Genomic DNA, 27401 nt, shown 5'->3' with positions numbered 1-27401 from the left:
TTACATGCAGTTGGACATTTAAATTGTTATTAGCCATTTGTGTAACTGTTTAGAACTTTTGCTCAGTTTCCTTACTATTCATAGGTAAGAAAAATGAAACCAGAAAGAAAGAGACTTGTCTGAAGTCATATTAGTGGGGAGGAGCAGATCTGAACTAGTAATAGATACATTCCAAACTGCTGTGTTTTTAGTATTTGTGGAGACCTGTATAGCAACATTGGAATCTGGTCATTTGGGGTTTCTCATTATTTGGTTTCTGAGTAATAATCATGTAGCATATTTTCTCAAAGTGAAGGATGAATGTGTCATCTACTGTAAGCCTTTTAAAATTGTATTTGCTTGGATTATATTGCCTCTCAATAAAGCCTTTGACTTGGAATTGTGTAGTGTGTAGGAAATAAATGGTGGAGCTTCTTTAGTATGTTGAATTTTAGCAGTTCATTTGCCAAATGCTGTGATGTTTGGGGATGTTTATTTCCACGCAGGCTTTTCATTTGCTAATGATGTGAATGAAATATTTTCTTCCTTTCCTTTCCTACTGTTTGTTATGTGTAGAAGTATTGAATAAATGGGTCCAGAAAAACTTTTTCCTGTTCTTTGATTTTTTTTATCAGTAAACATTTATGATAATTTTATTTGTATGATAAAATAGTTATTTCTAATTGCAGATAATGTGCATCCAGAACAGGTTTTTAGTTGCATTTTAATTTTGGGAAACAATAAAATTAAAATATAGATTTATCACAAATCTTCATTTCCCAAGTAGAGTATTCAGGTTAGCATTAAGACTTCATTAGTAATATGGTGCATGCTGTTAAAATGTGGTCTTAAAAGTATACCTGTGTTAATGGCCAGAAATAAATTGATATTATTAATACCTGGGAATATGTTTTGTAATGGAGGGCTTTTTTGTTGTGTGAGAATGTAAAGCAATGCTGTGTAATAGAGCTTTCTACAGTGTTGGGGATGTCTATATTGTGCTGTCTTACTTGAAATGTGGCTAGTGTGACTGAAGACCGAATTTTAAATTTTATTTAATTTTAATTAAATTTAAATTTGTATCTGATATTGAGTAAATAAAACAAAAAGTCTTTCCGATCTACTCATCATTCTTTTAACAAGGGTTATGTGTATCCAGGCTGATACTTTAATCTTTCTAATCTGCACTAAATCGCCTTGTCTTTTATTTTTAGTACCCTTGATTGTTTGTTGCTTGTGTGTGATGAAGAAGGTCTTTCTATCCGAGGCCTCTCCTATCACCTCTACCTTCAATTTTTTTAGTTTATTAGTATGCCTTTTACATCTAATTCTTTATATCTTTTGTGCACTGCCAAAATGGTAATGTCCCACAGTATGTTTTCTGGCCATATTTTCCCCTTTATTGGAGTGTGTCTGTGTTTCTCTTCTCTGTCACACATATACACCCTTCCCTGAAACATGGAAAAGCAAAGTGATTGATTTTTATTTCCTTAAAGGAGATTTTATATCTGAGGAGATTTATTCATTATCTTAGGAGGGGCAGCAGCTGTGTTATCAGGGAGCCAAGTGTTAATCTAATAATTGTAATAATGTTAGCTGCTGCAACCCAGAGGTACTTATGTATCAATCCTAGGCCGTTAAGCTTCCTTGGAAGCCTGGCTTTTACATTTTATTTTTGAGAAGATTAGGTTCAAGTCTTTTTCATTCTTTGAGGATTCTGTATTGGGTTATATTTTTTTCATTATCTGATTTCTGCTGAGACTAAGACTGACTTTTGAGATTTTTGCTAAGCTTGGACTGAAGAGGGAGGTAGGTTAGTTCATTTAATAGATATATATTAATAATAAATACCTACTATGAGCTAGCCGTCTTTTTGGGTGTTATAGCAATGAGCAAGACTGGCTCCTCGTTATGATTGGGACTAAAAATGTCCTAGTTATGGTTGGATTTATTGTGTAGTTAGAGAAATAGACATTAAGTAAATACAGAAATGTTGGACGACAACGTATTTAGAACAAAGCAAAGCAGCAGGATAGTTTGATAAAGAATGGCTAGGCTTGGTAATGGTACAGTAGATTAAATTTGCTAGTTGAGAAAGAGATGGTGACATTTGGCATTCATACATTAAGACAAAAATCTTATATAACCTTGTCTGACATGGCTGCCAAAGGAAATTGCTTTTTGTACCTTTCAGAGATCTATCCCCTTCAAACCTTCTGAAGTTCTCTCTGAACCTGCCAAAAATTTTCGTGGAAAGCACATCTCTTGGGTGCCTTCTTGTTGGCATTTGGGTTATTTTTTCCTCTTTGTCCTCCTCTCTCTCTCGCTCTCTCTTTTTTTTTTTTTTTTTTTTTTTGTTTTGAGATGGAGTCTTTCGCTCTGTCGCCCAGGCTGGAGTGCAGTGGTGTACTCTCAGTTCGCTGCAACCTCCACCTCCCGGGTCCAAGTGATTCTCCTGCCTCAGCCTCCCAGGTAGCTGGGATTACAGGTGCCTGCCATCATGCCCAGCTAATTTTTGTATTTTTAATAGAGATGGGGTTAGAGATGGGGTTTCATCATGTTGGCCAGGCTGGTCTCAGACTTCTGACCTCAGGATCCGCCTGCCTTGGCCTCCCAAAGTGCTGGGATTACAGGCATGAGCCACCGTGCCCAGCCTGTCCTCCTCTCTTAGCATGCTCATTTAAAAGAAACAAATAGATCTGTTTTCCCTTAATTCAGACCTCCACATATGTGCCTTTCTCAGAATTAATATATACTGCTTCATTGAACTGTACTTTCAAAGGCAGACTCTATAACAGGCTCTTAACCTGGAATTGTACAAGGGTGGTTTCACTTATCTCTTACATATTTTGTATATACTATTTAGTTTTTGTATACCTTTTATGTTTTGTGGAGTATTTGGGGTGAGATTTCATGTGCATCACTTTTATAGGTAGATTTGTTACTATCAAGAGGCAACTTAATGCCATCACTGGCCTTTTTCAGGAATGCACAGGAACCTGTACATTCCTATATTACAGAGTACTAGGATCACTGAACTGGTATTGGAAATACGGTGGTGATTTCAGATAACAGTGTCTGTGTCTGTTTTCCCCAAAGTTTGGTTCTACACAAAATCAGAGAACCTTCACCCTTGTGGGCAAAACTTTTCATTCTTCTAGTACATAGGTTGGAAACATGGAACAGCAACAGGAACTAAGAGGGCCTGCCAGACACTGTTTTTGACCAAAATTGTGAGTCCCTGACTCACTACAAATAATCTGGCTTTATATATTTTCCCTTATCTTCATCATACTGGATGTCTCCTAGTACTCTTTAGAGCAGAACATCAGGACTTCATCAGACCCTGTAGACTGAACTGTTCAACTTACAGAAAATTACGTTATAATGATCTCAAAATGATAAAAGAATATTTGATGAAACTCAACACTTATTTCTGATTTTAAAAATTTTATTAAAATTGGAATAGATGGATACTTTCTTAACCCTTTAAAAAGAAATTCCAATAAAAATGCATCATTATGCTTAGGATTTGGAACATTCCTATTAGCAGTGTCCAGTGTTGTCACAATTGTTTCATATTTGAGATTCTGGAATTGTCAACCAATAAAAATGCATCACTATGCTTAGGATTTGGAACATTCCTATTAGCAGTGTCCACTGTCATCACAGTTGTTTCATATTTGAGATTCTGGAATTGTCAACCAGTATCATCTGAAAAATGAAAGCCATGTTGTATTAATATTGAAAAGAAGGACAACTTACTCTTTGAAAATATGGTTGTATAATAAATATACAAGAAAATTACTGGCCGGGCGCGGTGGCTCATTCCTGTTATCCCAGCACTTTGGGAGGCCGAGGTGGGTGGATCACAAGGTCAGGAGTTCAAGACCAGCCTGGCCAATATGGTGAAACCCCGTCTCTACTAAAAATACAAAAAAATTAGCAGGGCGTGGTGGCACATGCCTGTAATCCCAACTACTCAGGAGGCTGAAGCAGGAGAATTGCTTGAACCCAAGAGGTGGAGGTTGCAGTGAGGCGAGATTGCGCCACTGCACTCCAGCCAGGGCAACAGAGCAAGACTGTCTCAAAAAAAAAAAAAAGAAAAAAGAAAAGAAAATTACTAAAAGTAAATTTCAGCATGATGCTTTTTTATGTTCAAGCAATACCCTATAAAGGGTCTATTTGTAATAGCAATAAAATATATTAAATAGGAATTTATAATAGCAAGTCATATATAAAATATCTTGGAATAAGCCTAAGCACTTGTATGGGACCCTTTATGAAGACAACTGTAATTAAATGTGATCTCAATCAGTACTAATAACACTAATATGACAAAATAGTTCTGAAGTGTAGCGAGATAGACATGTGTGAACAGTTAAAAAACATTCCAAGGGGAAAAATATTTATGGAGTAGGTAAAGGAACTAAAACATCTCAAGTATTGAAATGTTTTATGAAAACCACAGTTGTTAAAATAGTTTAGTATTGACACTGAACTAGATCAGTGAAAGTGAATGCAGATTCAGTAAAAAACTCAAATATATAAGTGTACTTAGTATATGTTAAAGTTTGTTTTTCAAATCAGTGAGAGAAAAGATGGATTATTTTACAGCATGTCAGGATAAACTGGCTAGTAGTTTGGATAAAGATAAAGCCAATCACTGCTGCACTTCTATACAAGAATAAAATTGTGAATGGACCAAATACGCAAATATTAAAAAAATGAAACTAGAGAAATAAAGAAAACAATAGTGAATTTTATTTTGGGATAGGGAGGACCTTTCTAAATGTGACACAAGTTTCAAAAGCCAAATAATATATATACTTGACCACATAAAAATTAAAATGCTAAAGGTGGACTAAACAACTGAAATTGTTTAAGTTCTTTAGCTAAAAAACATGCTGGGGGGTAAGGGAGTGGATATTTGCTACATATTTGATGAAAGACAAATGTCCTTGAAAATCCAAAGGGTTTTTTTTTTATAAATTAATAAAAGATAAGCCCTTAAAAAATATGTAAAGTTATACAAGAAACAATTCATAACACACATAAAAATGGCCAGGATACATGCAAGGATGTTCACTCTTCCTTATGAATGAAGAAATTCAAATTAAAGCAAGATACTATTTTATATTCATAAGACTGGCAAAGATTTAAAATTTACTTATCAGTAATGGCAAGGGTGTGGGGAAATGTCTCATACATTGTGGAAATGTGAATTGATGTGACTTTTTAAGAAGAAATTTAGCAGTAACTGTCAAAATTTTAAATATGCATATGTTTTAGTCTATCAGGACCACTCAAAATAATTTATCACAGGGGTTACACAAAGATATATGTAAAAAAATGTTGTATCATTGTGTGTAGTGACAAAAGTTTTAAAAGGGCAGATATATGTTGTGTCAGGCAGCTAGTGTATGATAGTACTACTGATACAGTGGAATATCCTAAGTGTTTAAATGAAATTAGATATATGTTTTTGTTTGGTATAGAAAGATGTGCAGGGTATGATTGGTATAAAGGGTACCTTGTATTAAAATATGGATATTTTATTTAAGTAAAAAATATTTTTAAGTTAGAGTTAAAGTTTATATCTGCATAGTAAATGTATTTGAAAGGTACATGTTAACATTAGCTATCTATGGGGCTTGGCATTGGGTGATTGAAAGGAATAAAGTAGGGGAATTTTTGCTTTTTACTGTATCCTTCCATACTGCTGGAGTTTTTCCTTTTGTACAAATAGGAACATGTTTTACTTTTATACTTTAAACAAACAATAAAAACAAAACTATCAGTTTAGATTTATATCAAAGCATAAATATTATATTACATGGGCCTTTATTCCTCATAATAGAAATACAAAACCAGGGGCCTTTCATGCTGGTTAAATAGCACTTATTTATTTGAGAATATTTAACCAGTAGGCTTTATCCCAATCCAAAAGTACTGAAATTTTTGTTTTAGATCTTATAATTTGGCTAGGCAATGGGACAGATTTTATCACTTGCAAATGACATTTGCCACTTACAAGAGGAGCCACTCCCAGAACCAGAGTCAGTGTGAAACTCCTCTCACAATTGCCCTTTGAAATATCATTAAAGCCCTCTTCTCTGCAGTCCCCCAAATTATAGTTATCCAGTCTTATATTTAACAAGGTGTGAGATTTCTTTAGCTAAGAACTTCTATAAAAAGGCTATTTAATGTCACAGTTTGTTCTAACAACTAAACTCACTCCTCCAATCTGATACACACATGAACCACTTTCAAACCATGGTCTTCCCAAGATAAGGCTTTCCACGTTTAATATGATGAAAGGGCAAGTGGTTATTCTCTCTTTGAAAGAACTCCTAAGAATTCTGATGGATAAAACAAAATAATTTCCTCTAACATCAGGCAGGCTAACCATACAAAGGCATGTTGATGACTTCCTTCTGCATCAGTTGGTTGAGACCTGTAGTGTTGCTCTCCATAAGTAATCCTTTATCAGAAAATAGCATATCCCAGAAACAAAGTGTGTTTTAGATGTCTGCTTATCAACTCTGGTTGAATGATTTTAAGAACCTAGTTTAAGTTTCTATAGGGGTGATATGATTACTCAAGATGCATTTATCTGCAGTATACTTCGTGTTATGTAGGTTTTCCCATCTTTTCCAGCATTTCTCCAAAAGTTATCCTTCTCCCAGTTTAACTCCTAAAATGCCATTGGTAGGGTCTTTACACTTAAGCTTCCTTCTGAGAGTTGTATCATTTGTCAAGGGTCAAGAACAGAAAGCTGTGTTTTTAATCTAAAGGCTAAGGTCAGATTTATTCTTAGATTTCTCTTCAGATTCATGTGTACTTCAATATCTAGTTTCCATAGCAACTGAGATGCAGTTTGCAGCTGGGTAAGAAAAGAGAAATCTTTAGGTGTAAAGAAACTTATTTTTTAACCTGGAGAGAGAAGGTATCAGGCAGCACCTTCATAGTTTTTATAGGCTAAAGCCTACATTCTTTTTTCAGGACTTCAGTATTTCACTGATAGGTGTCATTTCCTTTTTCCTGAAGAGGCCATTCAACTCTTCTTGACACAGTCCCAGAAAAGATTGCTGCTTCTGTGTTCTATTTAATCACAGTCAAACTAATTAATTAACCAATTTAACAAGACAGCTAAAAGAACTTCTGTGGAGAAATTATAGTTACCAGTAGAATTATTACTTTTCAAATGGAATGTCTCTGGCTGATAATAGCCTTTTTTACAGGAAGTAGGTAGTCTCTTGTTCAAGTGTGACTGAAAGAATCTAGAATAGTACTTATGTCTGTGTTCTTAGTGTAACTGAATTTGGCGTGTATACTTGAGACCTGTTGAGTCACTTAGGTGGAGAAATATTGGAGGGAGATAAGTGCTATCACAAGTCTTTGCAACCACTAAAAGGATAACATTAAAGAGATGCTCTAAGCACTTAATGTTACATTTTCAGAGATGTGTAGCACTTTAAATGGAAAATTTATTTTTTTTAAGTTGTTGAAGCTGGAGGAAGTTTAATGTTTTGTTTTGTTTTGTCTTAAATTATAGGAACTGCCTTCTGTTGAAGAACTCACTATTATTCTGCCTGAAGATATTGAGTTAAAACCTCTTGGGATGGTTTCAAGTATTATTGAACAACTAGGTATGTTAAGAATTTTATTAATAAAAATTATATCCAAACACACACTAATAATTGAATCAGTGACTTTTATGACTAGTAAATTTTCTTTGACATGCGTAGTTAACACTTTATAGTCATTAAGTTTGAAGGGATAAAATTCAGTTTTCGTATACTAAAATTATATATATATAAGTACAGTTTCTTTATAGAAATTTAAATGTCTGCTTTTACTGACATACTTCCTCCGGAATTTCCTTTGATTTGGTTTATTAGTTTTCTAATGTTGCTATACCAAATTACTGCAAACTTAGTGACTTACAACAGCAGCACAATTTTATCACACAGTTCTCATGTGGGTCTTAGTGGGCTTAAAATGAAAGGTGTTAACAGGGCTGAGTTATCTTCTGTAGGTACTAGGGGAGAATCTTATTTCCTTGCTCTTTCTGGGTTCTAGAGCCTGCCCACATTCCTTGACTTTTGGCTCTCTTTCTACTTCCTGAAGGCCAGTAATGTAACGTCTGTCTCTGAGCCTTCTTCCATTATCTCACCTCACTCCGACTACATGTGGAAAGGTTCTCTGCTTTTAAAGACTTTTTAGATTGAGTTTACCGCATAATCCAGGATAATCTCCCCTATCTCATGGTCCTTAACTTTAATCACATCTGCAAAGGCTCTTAAAAATGTAATTTACAGATTCAGGTATTAGAGTGTGGATATCTCTGGGGGAGCCATTCTGCTCACCACCTTTGATTTTGTCTTAAAAACACGTGAGAAAGTTTTGTGATTTAATACTGTTATTAATGGCATGAAATATGAAGTTGCTGAGTTATAAGAGAACTTAATATTTTAGATTTCTTTAGCCCCAACATGTGAGGTTATGTGAGATTCTTGTTAATGTAGGTACTATTAACTCATAGTAGGATATGCCGGAGAATAGAACTCAGCACTGACAAAATAATAGGATTTTGGAACTGTGAAGAGGACCCAGATTGCCCACCAGCCTCCACAGGACCTAAGGAAACAGAAAAATTCAAGTCAGTTGCTCTTAGGACCAGCTGTATAGTGAGTCAGTGGTAGAAATAGGACCTTTTTCTTTTGACTTTTTTTCTAACAGTGTCTGTATTGATATTTGAAAAAATTAATACTTACATAATTTTGTACTTTTTCAGTTTATTAATAAAAATGTAGATTAAAATGAACTTTCTTTTCAAAAATAATAATTAAAATTCTTTCCATCATTCTGGAATCATTACATTTACTAGTTTTAGAGTTATCTTATGGTATTTAATAATATAGATAAATCAAACAGGCAACTAATTTCTGGATTATGTAGTATGATTTAAACATTTATTAGACTTGACGTATACAGAAAAATTTTAGGTCATAATGTTGATCCTCAAAAAAATAAATGTAAACTCTCTGACATACATGGAATAATGCATGTCATTTTTGCATTTTTAACAATACTATTTTGACTAACAGAGACTAAAAAAATTCTCAACCTAATGGGAATAAAGAGTAAATGGGTCAAAATCAGCACATGCTACTGTTGCAGATTTAACTCAAAACATGTTGCCCCATGATCTGTTGCTTATGTGTATATTTGGAATTCAGAAGTACTAACTTTTTTTAATAGAGACGAGGTCTTGCTATGTTGCCCAGGCTGGTCTCAAACTCCTGGGCTCAAGCCATCCTTCCTCGTCAGCCTCCCAAAGTGCTGCAGGCATGAGCCACCGTGCCCAGCCTGAAGTACCCACTGTTAAAATTAATTGAGATACAAAAGAAATTGTTTGAATTAATTTTAATAATCTGAGGTAATATATTTTATTCCCTTAGTGGACATGGTATTATCTATGTAATGTAACAAAGTGTTCTTACTTGTGGCTCTGATTTTCTAAAAATTTATTGAGAGTGTGTTTGTGTGTGTATGTGTTTTCTCTTTGTTATGATGGATCAGTTCTTTAACATTTGTGTCATTTAAAAGAACTGGAGATTTGGAGATTATGCTTTTGTGTTTTGAGGAGGGAATTTTCATGTAATGATAAAAATTACTGTGAGCTCTAGCACTTTGACTTCTGTTCATAGGAAGATGCTTTCGTGAAGCCTTTTATTTAACTTTTTCATATACCAGTAACTAAACAGTGCTTTGTAGAAAAGAATTTTTAAGAGTGAGAAAGAACACTAATTTCTTCTAAAAGTTTTACAACTAAATGTGATTACACTATTTTTGGTAAAAATTACTTGAGAATATGTACATAGCTTGAATTTGTTGACTCTTGATGATTCAGATTTTCTGTGGGGTTTGCATTTTAATTTTTTTCCCTTAGAATTATAGCTTTTTGTATTAAAAATAGGTATAAAACATTTCCCAGTGCTATTTGGTAATAAGTAGACTTTGTTTACTGAAGAGAAAATGGTTAATGAGGTAATAATCCCACCTTCAATTTTATTTTAAATTATGTTGGAATTAAAGCTTAGATTTTCATTAAAATTTTACATTCTCTTATAAGTAAATCTTGAAGTAATCTATTTTATTTTTCAGTAATAATTGAATCTATGACTAACCTACCTCCAGTTAATGAGGAGACTGTAATTTTTAAAAGTGATCGACAAGCAGCAGGAAAGGTTCGTAAAACATTTCAAATCTTACAAATTATTCTATTTATTTATTGTTTTTTTCTGACTTTCCCCATTAGTTCTCAGAAGAGTTTATTTATTTTAATTGATGGACAATCTAGAGCTCTCTAATTTCAGTACATTCTTGATTTCCTTCAGTACTTCATGTCTGTCTATAAATTGGTTTAATACTGATTATTACTCTTTGCCGCATGAGTTATTAAATACACATGTATAGAATTCTTCCCTAGTGTTTATCAGATAACTTGCTAGGCAGTGAGTCCGCGTAATGCGTAACACATCGTTTCCTACCCTCCAGATACTCAGCTGAGTGAAGACGACTTCCCATAGTATAGTAGCTCTTAAGCATTTTTGTCTTGTTAGCTCCTTTGAATATTGGCTCTCAGACTTTTCAGACTTTGACTTCCTCAGGTGGAAGCTCGGTGTGGAATCTTTTCCAAGTGGAAAAATATTTCACTGACAGCAGTGAATTGTCACTGTAAGCACATCCTGGGTTATTACAAATATGTGCATTCGAGTAATTACTATAAGATTTGGTCCCTTTTAACATCTTTCTAATGGAACAACCCTGCATGTCCACCTTAATATAGAAAACCATACACTTTACCCAGCAAGTAGGCAATTCTGACTGATCGGCAGAAGGCATAAAACATTCTAAAATCAAGAATATAAATACTAAGTATTTATTTCTTGGCAATAGGGACAGTTTTATTCACCTTGATATTCCCCGTTGTACCTAGTACAGTTCTTTGTAAATTATTTGTGCCAAGTAAATGTGTATTGAGTTGAATACAAGCAAATAAGAAAGGAGCTATTTGTGATTTTCATGACAGTTGTCTTTTTTTCTTAGTACCTAACTTAGACAATTTTAATCTGAAAATACTCAACACTTTGCTAAATTAAAACCTCTAAACAGACCTTTTTTTGTATTTCCCACTACATTTGAATTTATAGACCTGTAAATGTGACTAATATTAATATTCAGCTGTCATTTAGCTTTGAAAGGAGTCAGATAAAATATAACATTTACACCTCTAACTTTAGTTATATGGCATAAGACTTGGCAAAAATTAAATCTATTTCTAAATTTTACATAGAATGCTTTAAAAATGCTTTTGAAAGACTTTGTGACAAGTCTTTCAAAAATACTTGATTATAAATGTAAGTGCCTTGAAATGATTCCCCAAAATAGTAGTGGGAGTAGAGATTAGAAAGTATTTGTTAAACAAACCAATAACCAGAATATGAAGCTGAGTACCTTTTAGATTATTAGCATGTCTTATCTAAATACTAAATTAGTTTTACCTTCAGTAGCAAGCCATCGAACATCTTTTCCCTCTTTTCTTCAGTAACACAATAGTAATCAGCTACAGTCATATTTATGTTATCTTTTTAAGTTCACTGAAACCCTGCAAGGAAGTAGAATTACCTCTATTTTAAAACTTGAGAAACGTTGCTACAAAGTCACAAAGCTGAAATGGATGAGATTACAACCCAGGTTCTTTTCCCTTCCACCTCCCTTTGCCTTCCCCACTGATTAAGGGAGGACAGTCTCAGATTTTTATTCTTACCTTTGCCCTTTAATCCTAAGAATTGCTAGTTCTCTTGCTAACTAGTGAAATCTGTTTACTTCTCATATATCAGTGGGTAGGAGATTTTTACTGATTCCTTTTTAAACAATTATATTACTGTCTTGTTTGGTAGGATATGATGATTTTCTAGAGGACTCTGTATTATATTGATGGAGTGTTGTTCCCCACCCCCTCAGTTCTCATGACATATTTCAAGGTAACTTGTGATACAGTAATACACACGGTGATTGAAATGATCGGTTTACCTAATAGATTAGAATACTCTTTTCGTCTGTATTTTCTTCATTTTTGTTAATGGGAATTGAAAAAAAGCACACAGTGATTGATAAAAGACAATGTTGAATAGTTGTAAAGGTTCATTTCCTCATTTCCTTTCTCCTTTGGCAGTTATCCCAAAGCTGGCTCACCTGGAGAGACATTGTTTGAAGGCTGTTCCCAGGTGGCAGCATGCAGATCTTGGCCCTTCACAGACAGGCACAGCCTGCCAGCATTGTTCCTAGGCCTGGAGATTCCTTAATGTATTTATTGTTACTTAGAGAAACTGGGATTTGCCTAGTCCCCTCCTAGATAATAGAAAAACTGGGAGTTACCTAGCCCTCTCTAGATAACGCAAAGTTTGTGACATGGTATGTGTGTGGAGAGGGGAAAGAGAGTACAGCTCATTCTCCCTTTTGCAGTATTGTCTGTGCACGTCCAGCCTGCTGGCTCAAACAGGCCTTCCACACCGCTGAAACTTTTGCGATGGTGCTCACAGAACATTTGAGCCCAGCCTATGCTGGAATGGAATTTGGGGAACTGCATGCACTCTATATCTTCTCTGCTTGTCAGTTATTTTTCCCAGCAGACCTTACATTATAGCTGTACCATGTTGTTACGGTGTGTGTTAACCTCTATGTGCGATAGGAATCCTTGGAGATCCTGTAGCAAAAATATAATGCCTTTGAGTTAAAAATGGTGAGTATTATCAGCTAGAGCGAAGTGAAAGGATACCTAGAAAACCACTTCTCAATGACAAGGCAAGTATAAAGCATCAGTTGGATTAAATTTTTATATGAACACCTACAGAATATATACTATTTTTAAAGATATAAAGAAAGCTGCTTGCCCACCTCATAGTAAAGATCTCAGCTGCTACTTTTCCAAATTCAGTTTCTTATACTCTCCTTACAATCTATTACTTCCTTTGCTTTTATCTTGAATCAGGTAGTATGGAAGTTACAAAATCCCCTAAGTTGGGTGGAATGACCAAGAAGGGATGTGGGTGCCTCCTATGGAGCTGTATGAGGAGAAGTGGGCTGGCCTGAGCCTTGCTGTGTCTTAAGTTGCTCTTTACAGTTTAGCTCTCAGGTATTAGTCAATCTAAACTCTATACTCAGAGGCTAATGGTTATTTAAAATATTGTTAAATTCCTCTTTTCTACTCTGGATTAGCTAAATTGCTTATGTGATCTTGGTCAGGTTTTCCTGTAACATACCTATTAGTATTGGCTCATGCCACATACTGTCTATTGTATGGCTTTCTGTTATCTACTGCGTGTGATGTTGTCTTAAAACTTTATAATGATTTTATTATAGTTGTGGCTCATAAACACTTCAGAACCTAGGAACAGTCAACTAAAATATTATGCTTTGCTTTTGTCCAAGAATTTTGAATGTCACTTATATTTTAGTTCCAACCATACTGCACAGACCTGAAGTTTGGAGGGAATTTTTCCATTGAAATCATTTTTCACACTTAGGAAATGGATTCATGCTATCTAGGAAACGAATCCCTTTGAAGCAGTGTGTGTACCAGGTTGCAAACAATGATTATTTTACCTTGTGTTAATGGATACACAGGAAACTTAAAAGGTATTTTTTTAATCTCTACCCAAATGAAGAATTGGGTTTGCCTATATTTGAGAGAATTAAAATTGTTAATTGTTTTTAAGACAATTTTAAGTGAAAGTAAGACTACAATAATATATGTCATGTAGGCCAGTAAGAGTGGTGCTGAGTGCACCTCTTCTGTCCTTCACAGTTCTTACTGGACGAGGTCTACTGGATTTATCTAAACCTTTTCAAAGCAAATGTCTTGCTATTTTCTTAAAGTTTTTTGCTTTTACGCTTTTTTAAAGCTTTAAATTTGCGATGCTATTATCGTTATTTCATAATACACTGGCATTTTAGTAGTTTTTAATGTCACTACTTCTTTTTAGAGTACACATATCTTCAAAATGGTGGTGCCCTGATAGGTGAGCTGTTTTACGCCTTAGTGAAAACTAATGAAAGATTCAGTGCTGTACTAAAGATCATAAAATGTGAAGAGCATTTACTATTAAAAATCAAGAACTGAGGATGTGATAAGACAGCCATGTTCAATGCAGTTGGTATAAATTGGTCCAAGCTATTTAGAAAGCTGTTTAGTAATTTCCATTAAAACTTTTATGCCTTAGTGTTAATTATCATACTTTCAGCTTCAATACCTCCACTCCTTACAGATCAATTTTTAGGAAATCTGAAGTATAGAGATTTATATATAAGATGTTTATCATGGCATCATGTATTATGTTGAACAAATTGGAAGCTGTCTAAATGTCTTGCAATAAGAAAGAAGTTAAATAAGTTGTCCTGAGTCTGTAAAGGGGTGTTTTGTGATTGCTAAAATTATACTTACAAAGAATATAACATGGAACAACTTTAGGTTTTTAAAAGGAGACAGTGTACAAAACTACAGTATGGTCTTAAAGAAAAAAATAACGTATTATAGAAAAAAGACTGGAAAAATCTATACTGGCATTGGTCATGGTCTTATCTCTGTAATATACATATACTATCTCACTTTTGTTCCCCAGGCTGTAGTGCGATGGCGCAATCTCGGTTCACTGCAACCTCTGCCTCCTGGGTTGAAGCGATTCTCTTGCCTCAGCCCCCTGAGTGGCTGGGATTACAGGTGCCTGCCACCACGCCCGGCTAATTTTTGTATTTTTAGTAGAGACAGAGTTTCACTATGTTGGCCAGGCTGGTCTTGAACCCCTGACCTCAGGTGATCCGCCTGCCTCACCTCCTAAAGTGCTGGGATTACAGGCGTGAGCCACCACGCCCAGCCAGAAAATATATTTTTTAATTCACATAATTTGAGAAGAAAATACAATTTGAAACCAACAAGTTTCCTTTCATTATTCTTAAAACGTTTTCAGAAGTAAAATATGTGGTTCTGCTAAAAGCAGTTCTTTTAGTTAAATGTTAAAGGCTGCACCATCTTTGTGTTTTTTAAACATAAATAACTTCTACTTTATCATTTGTTAAATTAGAAAAAGTCTTTAATTTTACAAAATTCCTAACTATAGAAACAGCAAAAGTGATTTAACACCTATTGAAGTCAGAAGCTTGCTTTTATATTTCCCATCTGATGATTCCAAATGTATACAGTATGTTATTTCTCAAAAGTTACCAATTATAATCCTTTTCTTTGTACCTTACAACTTAAATGAGAATAATTTAAAAAAATCATAATTTGCATCTAGTTGGTATGACCAAAATGATTTGAATTTGGTGAGGAACAAACTTGTTACTGTTGTTTCACATTCATAGAAGGGAAATCTGGAATGAGCAAGTGCATTTTAATCAATATATGAAGACTGAGTATGTAAAAATGACATAAATATAACTTAAAAAATTACTTTATTGCCCTAACACTGACAAAATTACTTTGTTCTGGCAATTATCAGTGGGATTTTTAAAAGAAAACACTGCTAACTTTTCAAATATTTTACATGTTAAAAGAGGCCTTTATGTTTCTATTACAGATATTTGAGATATTTGGACCTGTTGCACATCCATTTTATGTGTTACGGTTTAATTCTTCAGATCACATTGAGAGTAAAGGTATTAAAATAAAGGAGACTATGTATTTTGCTCCATCAATGAAAGATTTCACCCAGTATATATTCACAGAAAAACTTAAACAGTAAGTACTTTACTGGCATGTTGTTCTTCACTTACCTAATGTTTATATTTTAAGAATAATTCTCAATGATGTAATTTCTTATAGTTATATTGTGTCTGTCTTGCAAAGAGTTCATTTATCTTACTAATAATATCTTTGAAGCCTACAATTTATTTTCAGATTTTGTACGTAGAATTCATATCTTTCACAAAAAATGAGATGATCAGTTATTAAGAGCACATTTGAGCCATGTACACTTTCTGATTCTAGTTCAGTGTTTTTTTCATTATATACTTTCTTTAATGTACTTGCTGTTTTAGTATTAGTACTGATATTATCATTTCTTAATAACTTTTTTCAGTTAAGTAAAATTCTCTTTGGATTCTATTTAGGGGCCTTGCTCTTCAATAAAACTTAATAGTTATCAAGAGAAAAAAAATGAGTATACCTCTTTATTTTGCTTATAAATTGTAAGTTTGTAGAAGAGACAACTAACACGTGTCCCTGAAAAATTGTGTAGAAAGTCATGGTGTGTGGAGTTGACCTAACCAACAAACCAGTGCTCTCCATTTTGTCTATAAATAATGCTAAGTGATTTCTGTGGCATGTGACCAGCAATATTTTTTTATATTTGTGCTCCCATTGGTTGAATATTTTTCAAATGTTAGCTGTTGCCAGCTGTTAGTTGTAGAGCTGTTTGTATCAGTTGAACTTGTTATAGTTATGTTATTTAATTTTTTATATCAGCAAATAGCATATGAATAGTAGATTTTTTTTTAATAAAAGTAACTTGAATGCTTTCGAATGATATAATGAATATGAGCCACTAAAAATATTTTCAAATTGGGAGTGGAAGAAAAGACTGCCAAAGATTGGGGGAAGGTTAAATCCAGAAAGACTTTGTACTCAGTTTGACACAGAAGTTCCTTTTAGTTCTAGCTCTTCTTTTATTGGAAACTTAAAACCTAGGCGATACATTTTTATAGATGTTTTTGCAGGAAGACAAAGGAACTTTGGTCACTGAATAACTTTGGTATTATGTCAAAGGTACCAACCCCAGTTGCATGGCATAAGAAGATTACTTATACCACTTATATATTAAGTCTCAAGTCACCAAATTTCATTTATTTCAGAGATGAAAATTTTGATCCTGATAATTGATTTAACTCATGTTTAAGAACTACATAAAGATCTGGAGGAATATTTTGCCTAAGTTATTCTTCAGATTGCATAAGGTTATTTTCCTAAATAACACTGACAAGAAAGATGAATTAAATACACATAAAGTCTTCAAGATATTAATATGTTCTAGGCTGGGCGCGGTGGCTCACGCTTGTAATCCCAGCACTTTGGGAGGCCGAGGTGGGTGTATCACGAGGTCAGGAGATCAAGACCACGGTGAAACCCCATCTCTACTAAAAATACAAAAAAAGTAGCCGGGCGTGGTGGCGGGCGCCTGTAGTCCCAGCTACTCGGAGAGGCTGAAGCAGGAGAATGGCGTGAACCCGGGAGGCAGAGCTTGCAGTGAGCCTAGATTGCGCCACTGCACTCCAGCCTGGGCAACAGAGCGAGACTCCGTCTCAAAAAAAAGTTCTAAAATGCTTTAAATATTTAGCATTTCATCCTGCTTTGAATATAAAGATACTGCTGTGGATATGCCATATATTTAGCCTTTTAACAGAGTATTTTAGCTTAAAACAGATAAACTTGAAGAGGTTTTCTGAAGATGGTTTTAAAATAGATTTTAAATAATAGACGCAGTCTTTGATTTTGATTTGCAGTTCTTCTATTAAGAAGTAGTAGTAAATCAATGAATTGCGAAATTAGACCTATATTGCAGAAACCTCCCTCCCCCAGGAAAACTGTTGTATTCTAGACCTCATTTTGGCATCTGTCATGGGAACTCGGTGGAGTACTTTGTCTTTGAGGTAGAGAAGTTCAGCTCCTTTCCAGCTTACTGTTCTCTAGTGAGGCTATTTTGATCTTAGTTTCTCATGTACTTACTGTCTTGTTAAAAGTGCCTTTTGAAACGTTGCTTGATCTTTCCTTCAGTAGATTTTGATTTTTTGTAATAGACGCACTAGTTGGGGAATTTTTCCCATTTATGTTTGTGATTCCAGGCTAACAGCAGTCCAGATCATGAGATGTCATGTATGCAGAAAGAAATACCAGAGCTATATTTAAGGCCCATGTGTGAAATGACAATTGAGGAAATGCTTTTTTTCTTTTTAAGTGATGGAAAAGTCATTGATAATGGTTCATATATAATGTCAAAGTTCCGAATCAAAAATTTAAAACAAACTTAATAACTTTCATGTTGTGCCAGCAAACTGACATCTGTACATTGATTTTAATGGCCTTAATTCCTGGGAATCTCATTTATTTTTGAGATCTAGTTTAAAACAATAAGGACATCTAGTCCTAATACTTTGTCGTATTTTACTTTGTGATATTTTAATGTAATGGAATAACAAAATAGTACCTGAAACTATGAAATTAACAAAATTAAAAAGATTAAAAATGAGCTTTCACAAATTATACTGCTCATAATAGATATCTGTACTTTGGTTGGATGTAAAGCGTAAAACTCTCCACCAAAAGTTGTTGATTTTCAGCTGCAATTACACATTTCACATATGCCAGTCATTATATCATCCTTCAGAATCTTTAAAGCAGCTTCTCTTCCTCTTCCTCAAACTATTCATAGTTAGCCTTTATTTGACCCTCACTGCTTTAGAATCAGTGTTGGAATAATCCTTGGTTACTCATAGAGGATTGCTGGCATTCCTCAGGTAAACTGAGGAGAAAATAATTCATATTGATGTCTCTGCCATTAAACCTGTAAAATCTTTGAAAAGGGAATGCCTCATAGTCATTTTTATGTCCTTCGCACATGGAACAACTTCCAGTCTACAGTTGGCGTGAAATAAGCATTTTTTTTAAACTGAGTTTTGTGAAAACTGCAAATATTATATGAAAAGAAAAATCAAAAGAGCTGTCCGTCTGCTTTCCACTGCATACCATAGCCTTGGCTTCTCATTCCAATTCCCTAATCCTAATATTTATATTTGCTCAACTTTTGTGTTTTTCTTAGGAGCTTCCCACATCTTTTGAAATAAGGTTAAAGACACATAAGTGTATTGCAAAATTAAAGGTTGAACTCATGTCCTTTACTTTATTATTGTCTGTACTTTTAAGTTACAAGCACTTAATAGAATTGTGATAAATAATTTTTTGACTCCCATCCCCACCCCACTCAGGGATAAGGGATCAGATGCATCATGGAAGAATGATCAGGAACCACCACCAGAGGTAAGTATAAGTCTTTTTATGCAACATTTTATAAAGTAGGGCAGGACTTAATCTTATAAATTTTATCATTCTTGCTGTTAGGGAAGTCATTAATACTGGCTAGCAGCCATACTGCCTTCTCTTGTCGTAGCACATGTATTCTCTTACCCTCCTAGATGACTATTTTATACCTTTCAATGAAAGGTTTTGATTGATCATTTAGGAAAAAAACTTTTTTCAGTGACATTTAGTTGTATTTTAATAATTATCACCTTGTCATTTACATTGTAATTTGCTGTTTTTGTCAACTTCGTTGATGTCTGATAAAGGCAGGCTGTCATTTTTAAAAAATGTAATTCAATTTAGTAAATACACCATATGGGACATGAAGACATGGTGCTTTTAATAGTAAGCTGCCCGGCCGGGCACGGTGGCTCACGCCTGTAATCCCAGCACTTTGGGAGGCCGAGGCGGGCGGATCACGAGGTCAGGAGATCGAGACCATCCTGGCTAACACAGTGAAACCCCGTCTCTACTAAAAATACAAAAAATTAGCCGGGCGTGGTGGTGGGCGCCTGTAGTCCCAGCTACTCGGGAGGCTGAGGCAGGAGAATGGCTTGAACCCGGGAGGCGGAGCTTGCAGTGAGCCGAGATTGCGCCACTGCACTCCAGCCTGGGCAACAGAGCGAGACTCCGTCTCAAAAAAAAAAAAAAATAGTAAGCTGCCCTTCTTTTGGAAGTACAAAATCATTTGGAAGCACAAGATCATTGGAAGCTACCTACCTGTCAGCTTTTTACGATATAACTACCTTTCTAAAAAAAGAGACCTTGGTTTTCTTTTTGTATCTATGTCAGCAAAACAATAGTTTTATGCCCCAAGGTGACTTCATAATCTAGTCTTCCTAGAGATGTGAAGTGAATTTAGGAATAATATGTAAATAAGTTAATGATTTAATAGGATTACTTTGTTTAACATTCCGTGAAAGTGTTTAAGCAGATTATCTTGAGGGTTTTTTTTTTTAAATTACAACAACGAATGTATTCATTTCTTAAAAATAGCATGTATTTATACAGTATAAAATAAAAATGTATATAAATATTTTTATAAGTAAAAATTATACATGAGAGTTTTTAAAACTTGCTCAGCAGTTCTTATGAAGTTTTCTCAGTATTAGTTTTTTTTGTTTTTTTGTTTTTTTAAACAAATATAGACATGGGGGTCTCACTATGTTGCCCTGGCTGGTCTCAAGCTTTTGGCCTCAAGTGATCCTCCTGGCCTCAAGCAGTCTTCCTGCCTTGGCCCCCCAAAGTGCTGGGATTATAGGCATGAGCCACCTTGCCCAGCCAGTATTACAGATTTTTGATATTTACGGATTTAACTTTGGTCATTTTAGATGTTTAAAGCAATCAAATCGTGATCTGTGTTTCTAATTTTACTGAGGTATGAATCAGGTTTATGCCCACTTAGAGGGTTTTATACAGGTATGAATCACTTAACCAGTGAATGATCCTTGCCTAGTTTCTGAATTGAAATAGAATTGTTTTCTAATTAATGTTATGTATTTATGAGATTTCAATTAAAGCTCTGAATATTCACTTAATGTTCTGAATTAAGTTTAGAGTATCTAGAGCATCTTATTACTTGAATTACATGTTTTAAAAGTGTTTAGAGATTCATAAACATCTCAAAACATATTTCTTATAAAATCCAGATATTCTTTTTTTCTTTTTTTGGGTGGGGGATGGAGTTTTGCTTTTTTTGCCCAGGCTGCGATGCGGTGGCAGTCTCAGCTTGCCGCAAACTCCACCTCCAGGTTCAAGTGATTCTCCTGCCTCAGCCTCCCGAGTAGCTGGGATTACAGGCGCATGCCACCACACCAAGCTAATTTTGTATATTTATTAGAGACGGGGTTTCACAATGTTGTCCAGGCTAGTCTAGTACTCCTGACCTCCAGTAATCCACCCCCCAATGCCTCTCAAAGTGCTGAGATTTCAGGCGTGAGCCACCGCACCCGGCCAAAATCCAGATATTCTAATGAATCCCTGTTGTTTCCGACCTAAGCATTGAAGTTACCAATTAGAGCAATACGAGTTATTTGTAAAATTGGTTTGACTAGGTTAATTGCAAAATTACATCTCACCTAGTTCATGGTGTTTGTTTTTTCCAGGTAGCTTGAACTGGATCATTAAGTATGTTGGGATTTAATTTTGTAATATTTGTTGATGAAACTTTGTAGTCTAGAATTATTGGCTGGTATTGATCATAGATTAAAATTAGAAATTTGTGAGGTTTAAACTTAAAAAGAGAAAAAAGAGAAACATCATGCAATGTGAAAATAGAAAACTTGCATAAAGGAAAATAAGAGAAATTATGTGCTGTGAAATGTTGGGCTGTGTAAAGGACCTAAAAATTACCTATGGTTGTATCATACGCATCTTCATAGCCATTTTTAATATGCCACCGTATACTTTATGGTTGAATAAATGTATTTAATGAATGGAAATTTAAATTAATTTGCATATAAGAAACATGAATTTTTCTCTTGAGTTTAGGAGTGTTAGCAAAATACTACCAGAGTAATCTCTCTGAAATAAACTATTCCCAATTAAAATCCTTAGTTCCTCCCTCCTGCTCTTAAGATGTTCAATTATTTAAAATGGCACAATAAGGTTCCTTATAAGCTTCTCCAATTTTATCTTTTCTGGTTTTGCCATGTAAGAAGAAGAAGCTTTCACTTTGCCTTTCAGAACCATTTTTCTTTTTGTATATACTATGTTCTATCATGCCTCTGTGTGTATTGTTCCCATTTTCTGAAAATTCTCTTTATTTTCATAGCTAACTCATTCAGGTATTTCTGTTGGGTTATCCATACCAAGAAGTCTTCCTTTTCCTTTTTTCTCTTTATCCAGCACTATAATAACATAGCATTAAGTTGTAGCACTCGTTCATTGTACATTTAATCTGTTTTCTCAGAAAAAGGAGTCTTCTATCTGATCTCCATACTTTCTAGTGTCTGTCAGATACCAGATTTAATCTGAGTTTTCCAATCTTATATTAACATCAGTAATAAGAAATTGTGCATTGGAAGGCATACAATTAGTTCATGTTTTCAAATTAGGTTTCAGAATCTGAAGTGTATGGATTCCTGGTTCATGGAGGATTTGATCTAGAATGTATTCCAGTGAAGCCATACTGAAAATTACATACAAAGACTTTCATACACATTTTATTTCTTCTTTTTAAATGTGTATCCGTCCATACATAGTGGGCCTGCTTTCATATGTTTTTTGTATGAAACATAATAGAAGTTTTCTGGCATTAGTAGAATAATAAAATGCCTGAGCTATAGATACCATGGCAGTCATAATATATATAGCTCATAAATCTTGGTTTTCTTGGTGGACTATAACAATGAATCCTAATTCTTAGTTACATGTGGGTTTTACCACCTTTAGTTTTTAAATAATTTCCTCTTAGGAGTTGGATCATTCACGTATCTGCTTATGAAGGCCTTTGCCATGTTGATCAGGCTGGCCTCAAACTAAAAATACAAAAATTAGCTGGGCGTGGTGGCATGCGCCTGTAATCCCAGCTACTCAGGAGGCTGAGGCAGGAGAATTGCTTGAACTTGGGAGGCAGAGGTTGCAGTGAGCTGAGATTGCACCACTGCACACACACACACAAAAGTCTTTGCCTATGGTTCTATCTAAATAGCTTCCCCATGATTTGTATACCCTTATTTTGCCTTATTTATTTATAGCTCTTACTCTATACCTAAAATTATATTTAAAAAATAAGATGGTAAACCTGTAAAGAATGAACCTGTGAAATGTTTAGAACAGTGCTTGGGTGTGTATTTTGAATGAATGAATTATGGAACATTGTCTTCTATTTTTTATTGGCTCTGATAATGTATATAATTTGCTTAGTCCTTGATACTCTTACCTTTGGCACCCTTTTGCATCTGATACTATGATGAATTTTAAGTCTAAACTGGAAGTCAGACTCATATCTGAAGGGTGATTACTGGCCTGTGTTAATTAAAGAGTCATTAAGCATTTATCAAAAAATGCTTTTTCTACCATGTCTAATTCAGATACAGAAAATACTAAGTATCAAAAAGGCAACTTTTGTTAAAGTCAGTGATTAATAATAGGCTTATTTGCTTCACCTCCAAGTATGTACTATTGAATTGGCAAATCCATGTAACATAAACCTATTATATACTTTTCTCTGCAAGGCCTTAGATTTTAGTGATGATGAAAAAGAGAAAGAAGCCAAACAGAGGAAGAAGTCTCAGATTCAAGGCCGGAAAAAACTCAAATCTGAATTTAATGAGCCAGGTGAGTGAATACAATATATACAGTCGTTCTTTATCTTCATTTACATCTATGTAAGTTTTTCAATAATAAAACTGAAGGAAACATCTGGGTTCTCTCTGTTTACCTCCTAGCATCCTGCTAACATTTAGAGCCGTTACATAGCAGGAGGTGTGGTAGTTTTATGAGCTTAAGCAATAAAAATGGCTTCCTGGGGTAACAGAGAGACTAAACCGTGTTACTCGTGCTTGTCAGTACTTTTTTCTTTATTTTTTTTTTTTGAGACGGAGTCTTGCTCTCTCACCCAGGCTGGAGTGCAGTGGCGCGATCTCGGCTCGCTGCAAGCTCCGCCTCCCGGGTTCACACCATTCTCCTGCCTCAGCCTCTCCGAGTAGCTGGGACTACAGGCGCCCGCCACCATGCCTCGCTAATTTTTTTGTACTTTTTAGTAGAGACGGGGTTTCACCGTGGTCTCGATCTCCTGACCTCGTGATCTGCCCGCCTCGGCCTCCCCCAGTGCTGGGATTACAAGCGTGAGCCACCGCGCCTGGCCACTTTTTTCTTAAGATACCTATTTGCTTCCATTTTAAGAATTTTATGATCAAGTACTTGATGAACCCCTAAATCACAGTATCTTATTTTTAAACATGCAATCCCTTTACCTTTTTTAAAAATTAAACTTTCTGAGATAATCGTAGATTCACATACAGTTATAAAAAATAATAGGAGAGGTGCTGTATGCCCTTTATTCAGTTTCCCCCAGTTGCAACATCTTGTATAACTATATATGGAACACTGTCCCAGCCAGGATATTGACAGTTAAACAGTGAAGCTATACAACATTTCCATCACCAGAGAGCTACCCGGTTGCCTTTCTATAGTCACAGCCACGTCCTTACCTCTCAGCCCCTCCTTCACTCATGGCAACCATTAATCTGTTCTCCATTTTCATATATTTTGTCATATCCAGAAAATTATATAAGTGAAGTTATACACCATAGTACGATTAGGGAAAGGCTTTTGCCACTGAGCATAATATCTGTGTATCCACCCACATTATTGCATGTATCAATCATAGTTTGTTCCTCTTCATTACAGAGTAATGTTTCATGGCATGAATTTACCAGATTACCTAACCATTCATCCATTGAAGGACATCTGGCTGTTTCCATTTTGGGGTTATTAGGAATAAAGCAGCTATAAATATTTATATACAGGTTTTTTGTGAAAACAGATTTTCATTTTTCTAGAATAAATGCCCAAGAGTACAATTGCTTGGTTGTATAATAGTTGCATTACATGTTTAGTTTCCTAAGAAACTACCATACTGTATTTCAGCATGACTGTACCATTTTACATTTTTATCAGCAATATATGAGTGACAATTTCTTTGCATTTTCTCCAGCATTTGGTGTTATCACTGTTTTTAATTTTGGCCATTCTGCTAGGTTTGTAGTGCTAATATAATTGTGGTTTTAATTTGCATTTTCCTAATGGCAAATGGCATTGAACATCTTTCCATGTGCTCATTTACTATCTGTATCTTCAGTGATATGTCAGTTCATTATCTTTTGCCAACTTTTAAATTGTATTTCTGGATTTTTACTGTTGAGTTACGAGAATTTAAAACTGTATATTTTAGATACTAGCTTTCTGTCAGATATGTGGTTTGTTCATGATTTGTTCTAGTATGTAGTCTTTTCCCTCTTTTAAGAGGGCCTTTGCAATACTGAAGTTTTTAGTTTTGAGGAAAACTAATTTATCGATTTTGTTTATGGAATCTGAGAACTTCCTGCTTAGCTTTAGATCCTAATGATTTTCTTCTATTTTTTCCCTAAAAGTTTGGTAGTCTTCTGTTTTAAATTGTACACTGTGATTCCTTTTGAGTTAAATTTTGTATAGAATGTGAGTTAGTCTTGAAATTGCATAGAGTGATAACTCCTACTTTCTCTTTTTCAAAATTATAATTGGTATTCTAGGTCCTTTACCTTTCAGTATAAATTTTAGAATCTTCTCTACATCAACAAATGTCTTCCTGAGGTTTTTTTTTTTTTTGGTCTGTTTTTTGAGATATTCTTGGTCTGTTGCCCAGGCTAGAATGCAGTGGTACAATCATAGCTCACTGTAACCTTGAACTTCTGAGCTTTTTTCTTTCATTCTCCTGACAGTATCTTTCATGGAGCAGAAATTTTTAAGTGTAATGAAATTCAGCATATCGATTATTTCTTTCATGGGTCATGCCTTTGATGTCCTATCTAAGAAGTCATTATCTAAAAAGTCATTATTGGCTGAGCACAGTGGCTCATGCCTGTAATCCCAGCACTTTGGGAGGCCGAGGCAGGCAAATCAGGAGGTCAGGAGTTCAAGACCAGCCTGGCCAACATGGTGAAACCCCATCTCTACTAAAAATCCAAAAATTAGCTGGGCATGGTGGTGCATTCCTACTTGTGAGGCTGAGGCAGGAGAATTGCTTGAGCTGGGACCCGGGCAGCGGAGGTTGCAGTGAGCAGAGATCGTGCCACTGCACTCCAGCCAGGGCTACAGAGCGAGACTCTGTCTCTAAAAAAAGAGTCATTATCAACCCAAGGTCATCTAAATTTTCTTCAATGTTTTCTTTTAGGAATTTAGTAATTCTGCATTTTACATTGAGATCTGTGATCCATTTTGAATGAATTCTTGTGAACGGTGTAAGGTTATTGTCTAGATTTAATTCTTTTTGTATATGGATGTCCATGTGTTCCAGCCCTATTTGTTGAAAACACTACTTATGCTCTGTTGTATTGCTTTTGCTCCTTTGTTAAATATCAGTTTATTATGTTTATGTGGGGCTATTTTTGTACCTTCTATTTTGTCCCATTGATTTATTTGTCTGTTCTTTCACCAGTACCACACTGCTGTGATTACTTAAACTTTATAATACGTCTTGAAGTTGGGTAGTTTCCATCCTCCACCTTTGTTCTTCTCCTTCAATGTTGTTCCATTGAGTTTTTAATTTTGGTTATTGTAATGTTCAGTTCTAAAATTTCAATTTGTTCTTTATATCTTCTTTTTTTCCCTAAAACTTTGTAATTTTAATTGTTTAGAATGTTCATAATATCTTGTTGAAGCATTTTTATGACTGCTTTAATATCTTTCATAATTCTAACATCTTTGTGACACCCTTCCTTTTTTTTTTTTTTTTTTTCATTGAATTTGAAGTCTTCCTGGTTCTTTTTGTGATGACCAATTTTCTTTTATTGAAACCTGGGTATAGTGAATATTATATTACAAGACCATGGATCTTATGTAAATCTTCTGATTTAGCTGGGTTTGTTGTGATTGTTTCTTTGTCTTTTTAAAAATGCTACTCTGGCAGCTAAAGGAACGGGATAGATTGATGTCTAGGTATTCCTCTTAGCCTCTGTTGACATCTTTGGCCAAGCGGTGCCTTGTTACTGCTGGATGAGGGTAGAAGTTCTGACACCCCACGAGGTCTTTTCTTATGCCTGGTAGGGACAGGAGTACTTTGTCACTCCTCCCCATATGGCATACACTGACACCAATGGAGGATGGCCTTGTTATCACTGGGTGGGGACAAAAATCCTAACACTACTCAGTCTTCTCTGACATTGCCCCAGTGTAAAAGAGGGAAGAACACTGTGTTGCTGCCAGTGGAGGTGGAAGTTCAGGTTCCCCATGTGATGTTCATTGTTTGCGGGGAGGCTTGTTACTGGCACCCTGTTCAGCCTGTTCCTGATGCTACTGTGGTGGAAGGGTTGGAGTACCTCATCACTGCCTGTCAAGGTTAGAAGTCTAGGATCCGTACTCAGCCTTTGAGAGTGTGTAGGGTTGGTGCCACATTTCCTTCTGTGGTGTTTGGCTGGAGTAGAATGGTTATCGTCTAAGTGTTCTCTGACTTGTTAGGTTTTCTTTCTTTGGCATTAAGTTTTGTCTTTTTAATTCATTTGAAATTTACCATTTTATGTCTTACGCTTTTTTAACTGCCATAAGATACACTGGATAATAAAGAAAAATCATAATTGAA

General features: G+C 35.1%; 1 protein-coding gene across 5 annotated transcripts in view; it reads left to right on the top strand.

Annotated features, from left to right (window-relative positions):
• NAF1 (nuclear assembly factor 1 ribonucleoprotein) overlaps positions 1–27401 on the top strand; it is a 57530-nt gene that overhangs the window by 11008 nt on the left and 19121 nt on the right. For 4 of the 5 annotated variants that reach the window (XR_010120592.1, XR_010120593.1, XR_010120591.1 and 1 more), the window contains exons 3-7: positions 7538–7631; positions 10153–10235; positions 15627–15787; positions 19027–19078; positions 23299–23401. Coding sequence is in view for 2 of the 5 variants with exons in the window: in XM_055276296.2 (XP_055132271.1) it covers positions 7538–7631; positions 10153–10235; positions 15627–15787; positions 19027–19078; positions 23299–23401 (493 nt within the window). In the remaining 3 variants the exon portion in view is untranslated. Of the gene's footprint in view, positions 1–7537; positions 7632–10152; positions 10236–15626; positions 15788–19026; positions 19079–23298; positions 23403–27401 lie in introns of all 5 variants that reach the window. The other variant, XM_055276298.2, reaches the window with a different exon arrangement.

This window comes from Symphalangus syndactylus, chromosome 4 (genome assembly GCF_028878055.3).
Source record: "Symphalangus syndactylus isolate Jambi chromosome 4, NHGRI_mSymSyn1-v2.1_pri, whole genome shotgun sequence".
In the NCBI taxonomy this organism is placed as follows: Eukaryota; Metazoa; Chordata; class Mammalia; order Primates; family Hylobatidae; genus Symphalangus; species Symphalangus syndactylus.
This window is presented reverse-complemented; position numbering and strand designations above follow the sequence as displayed.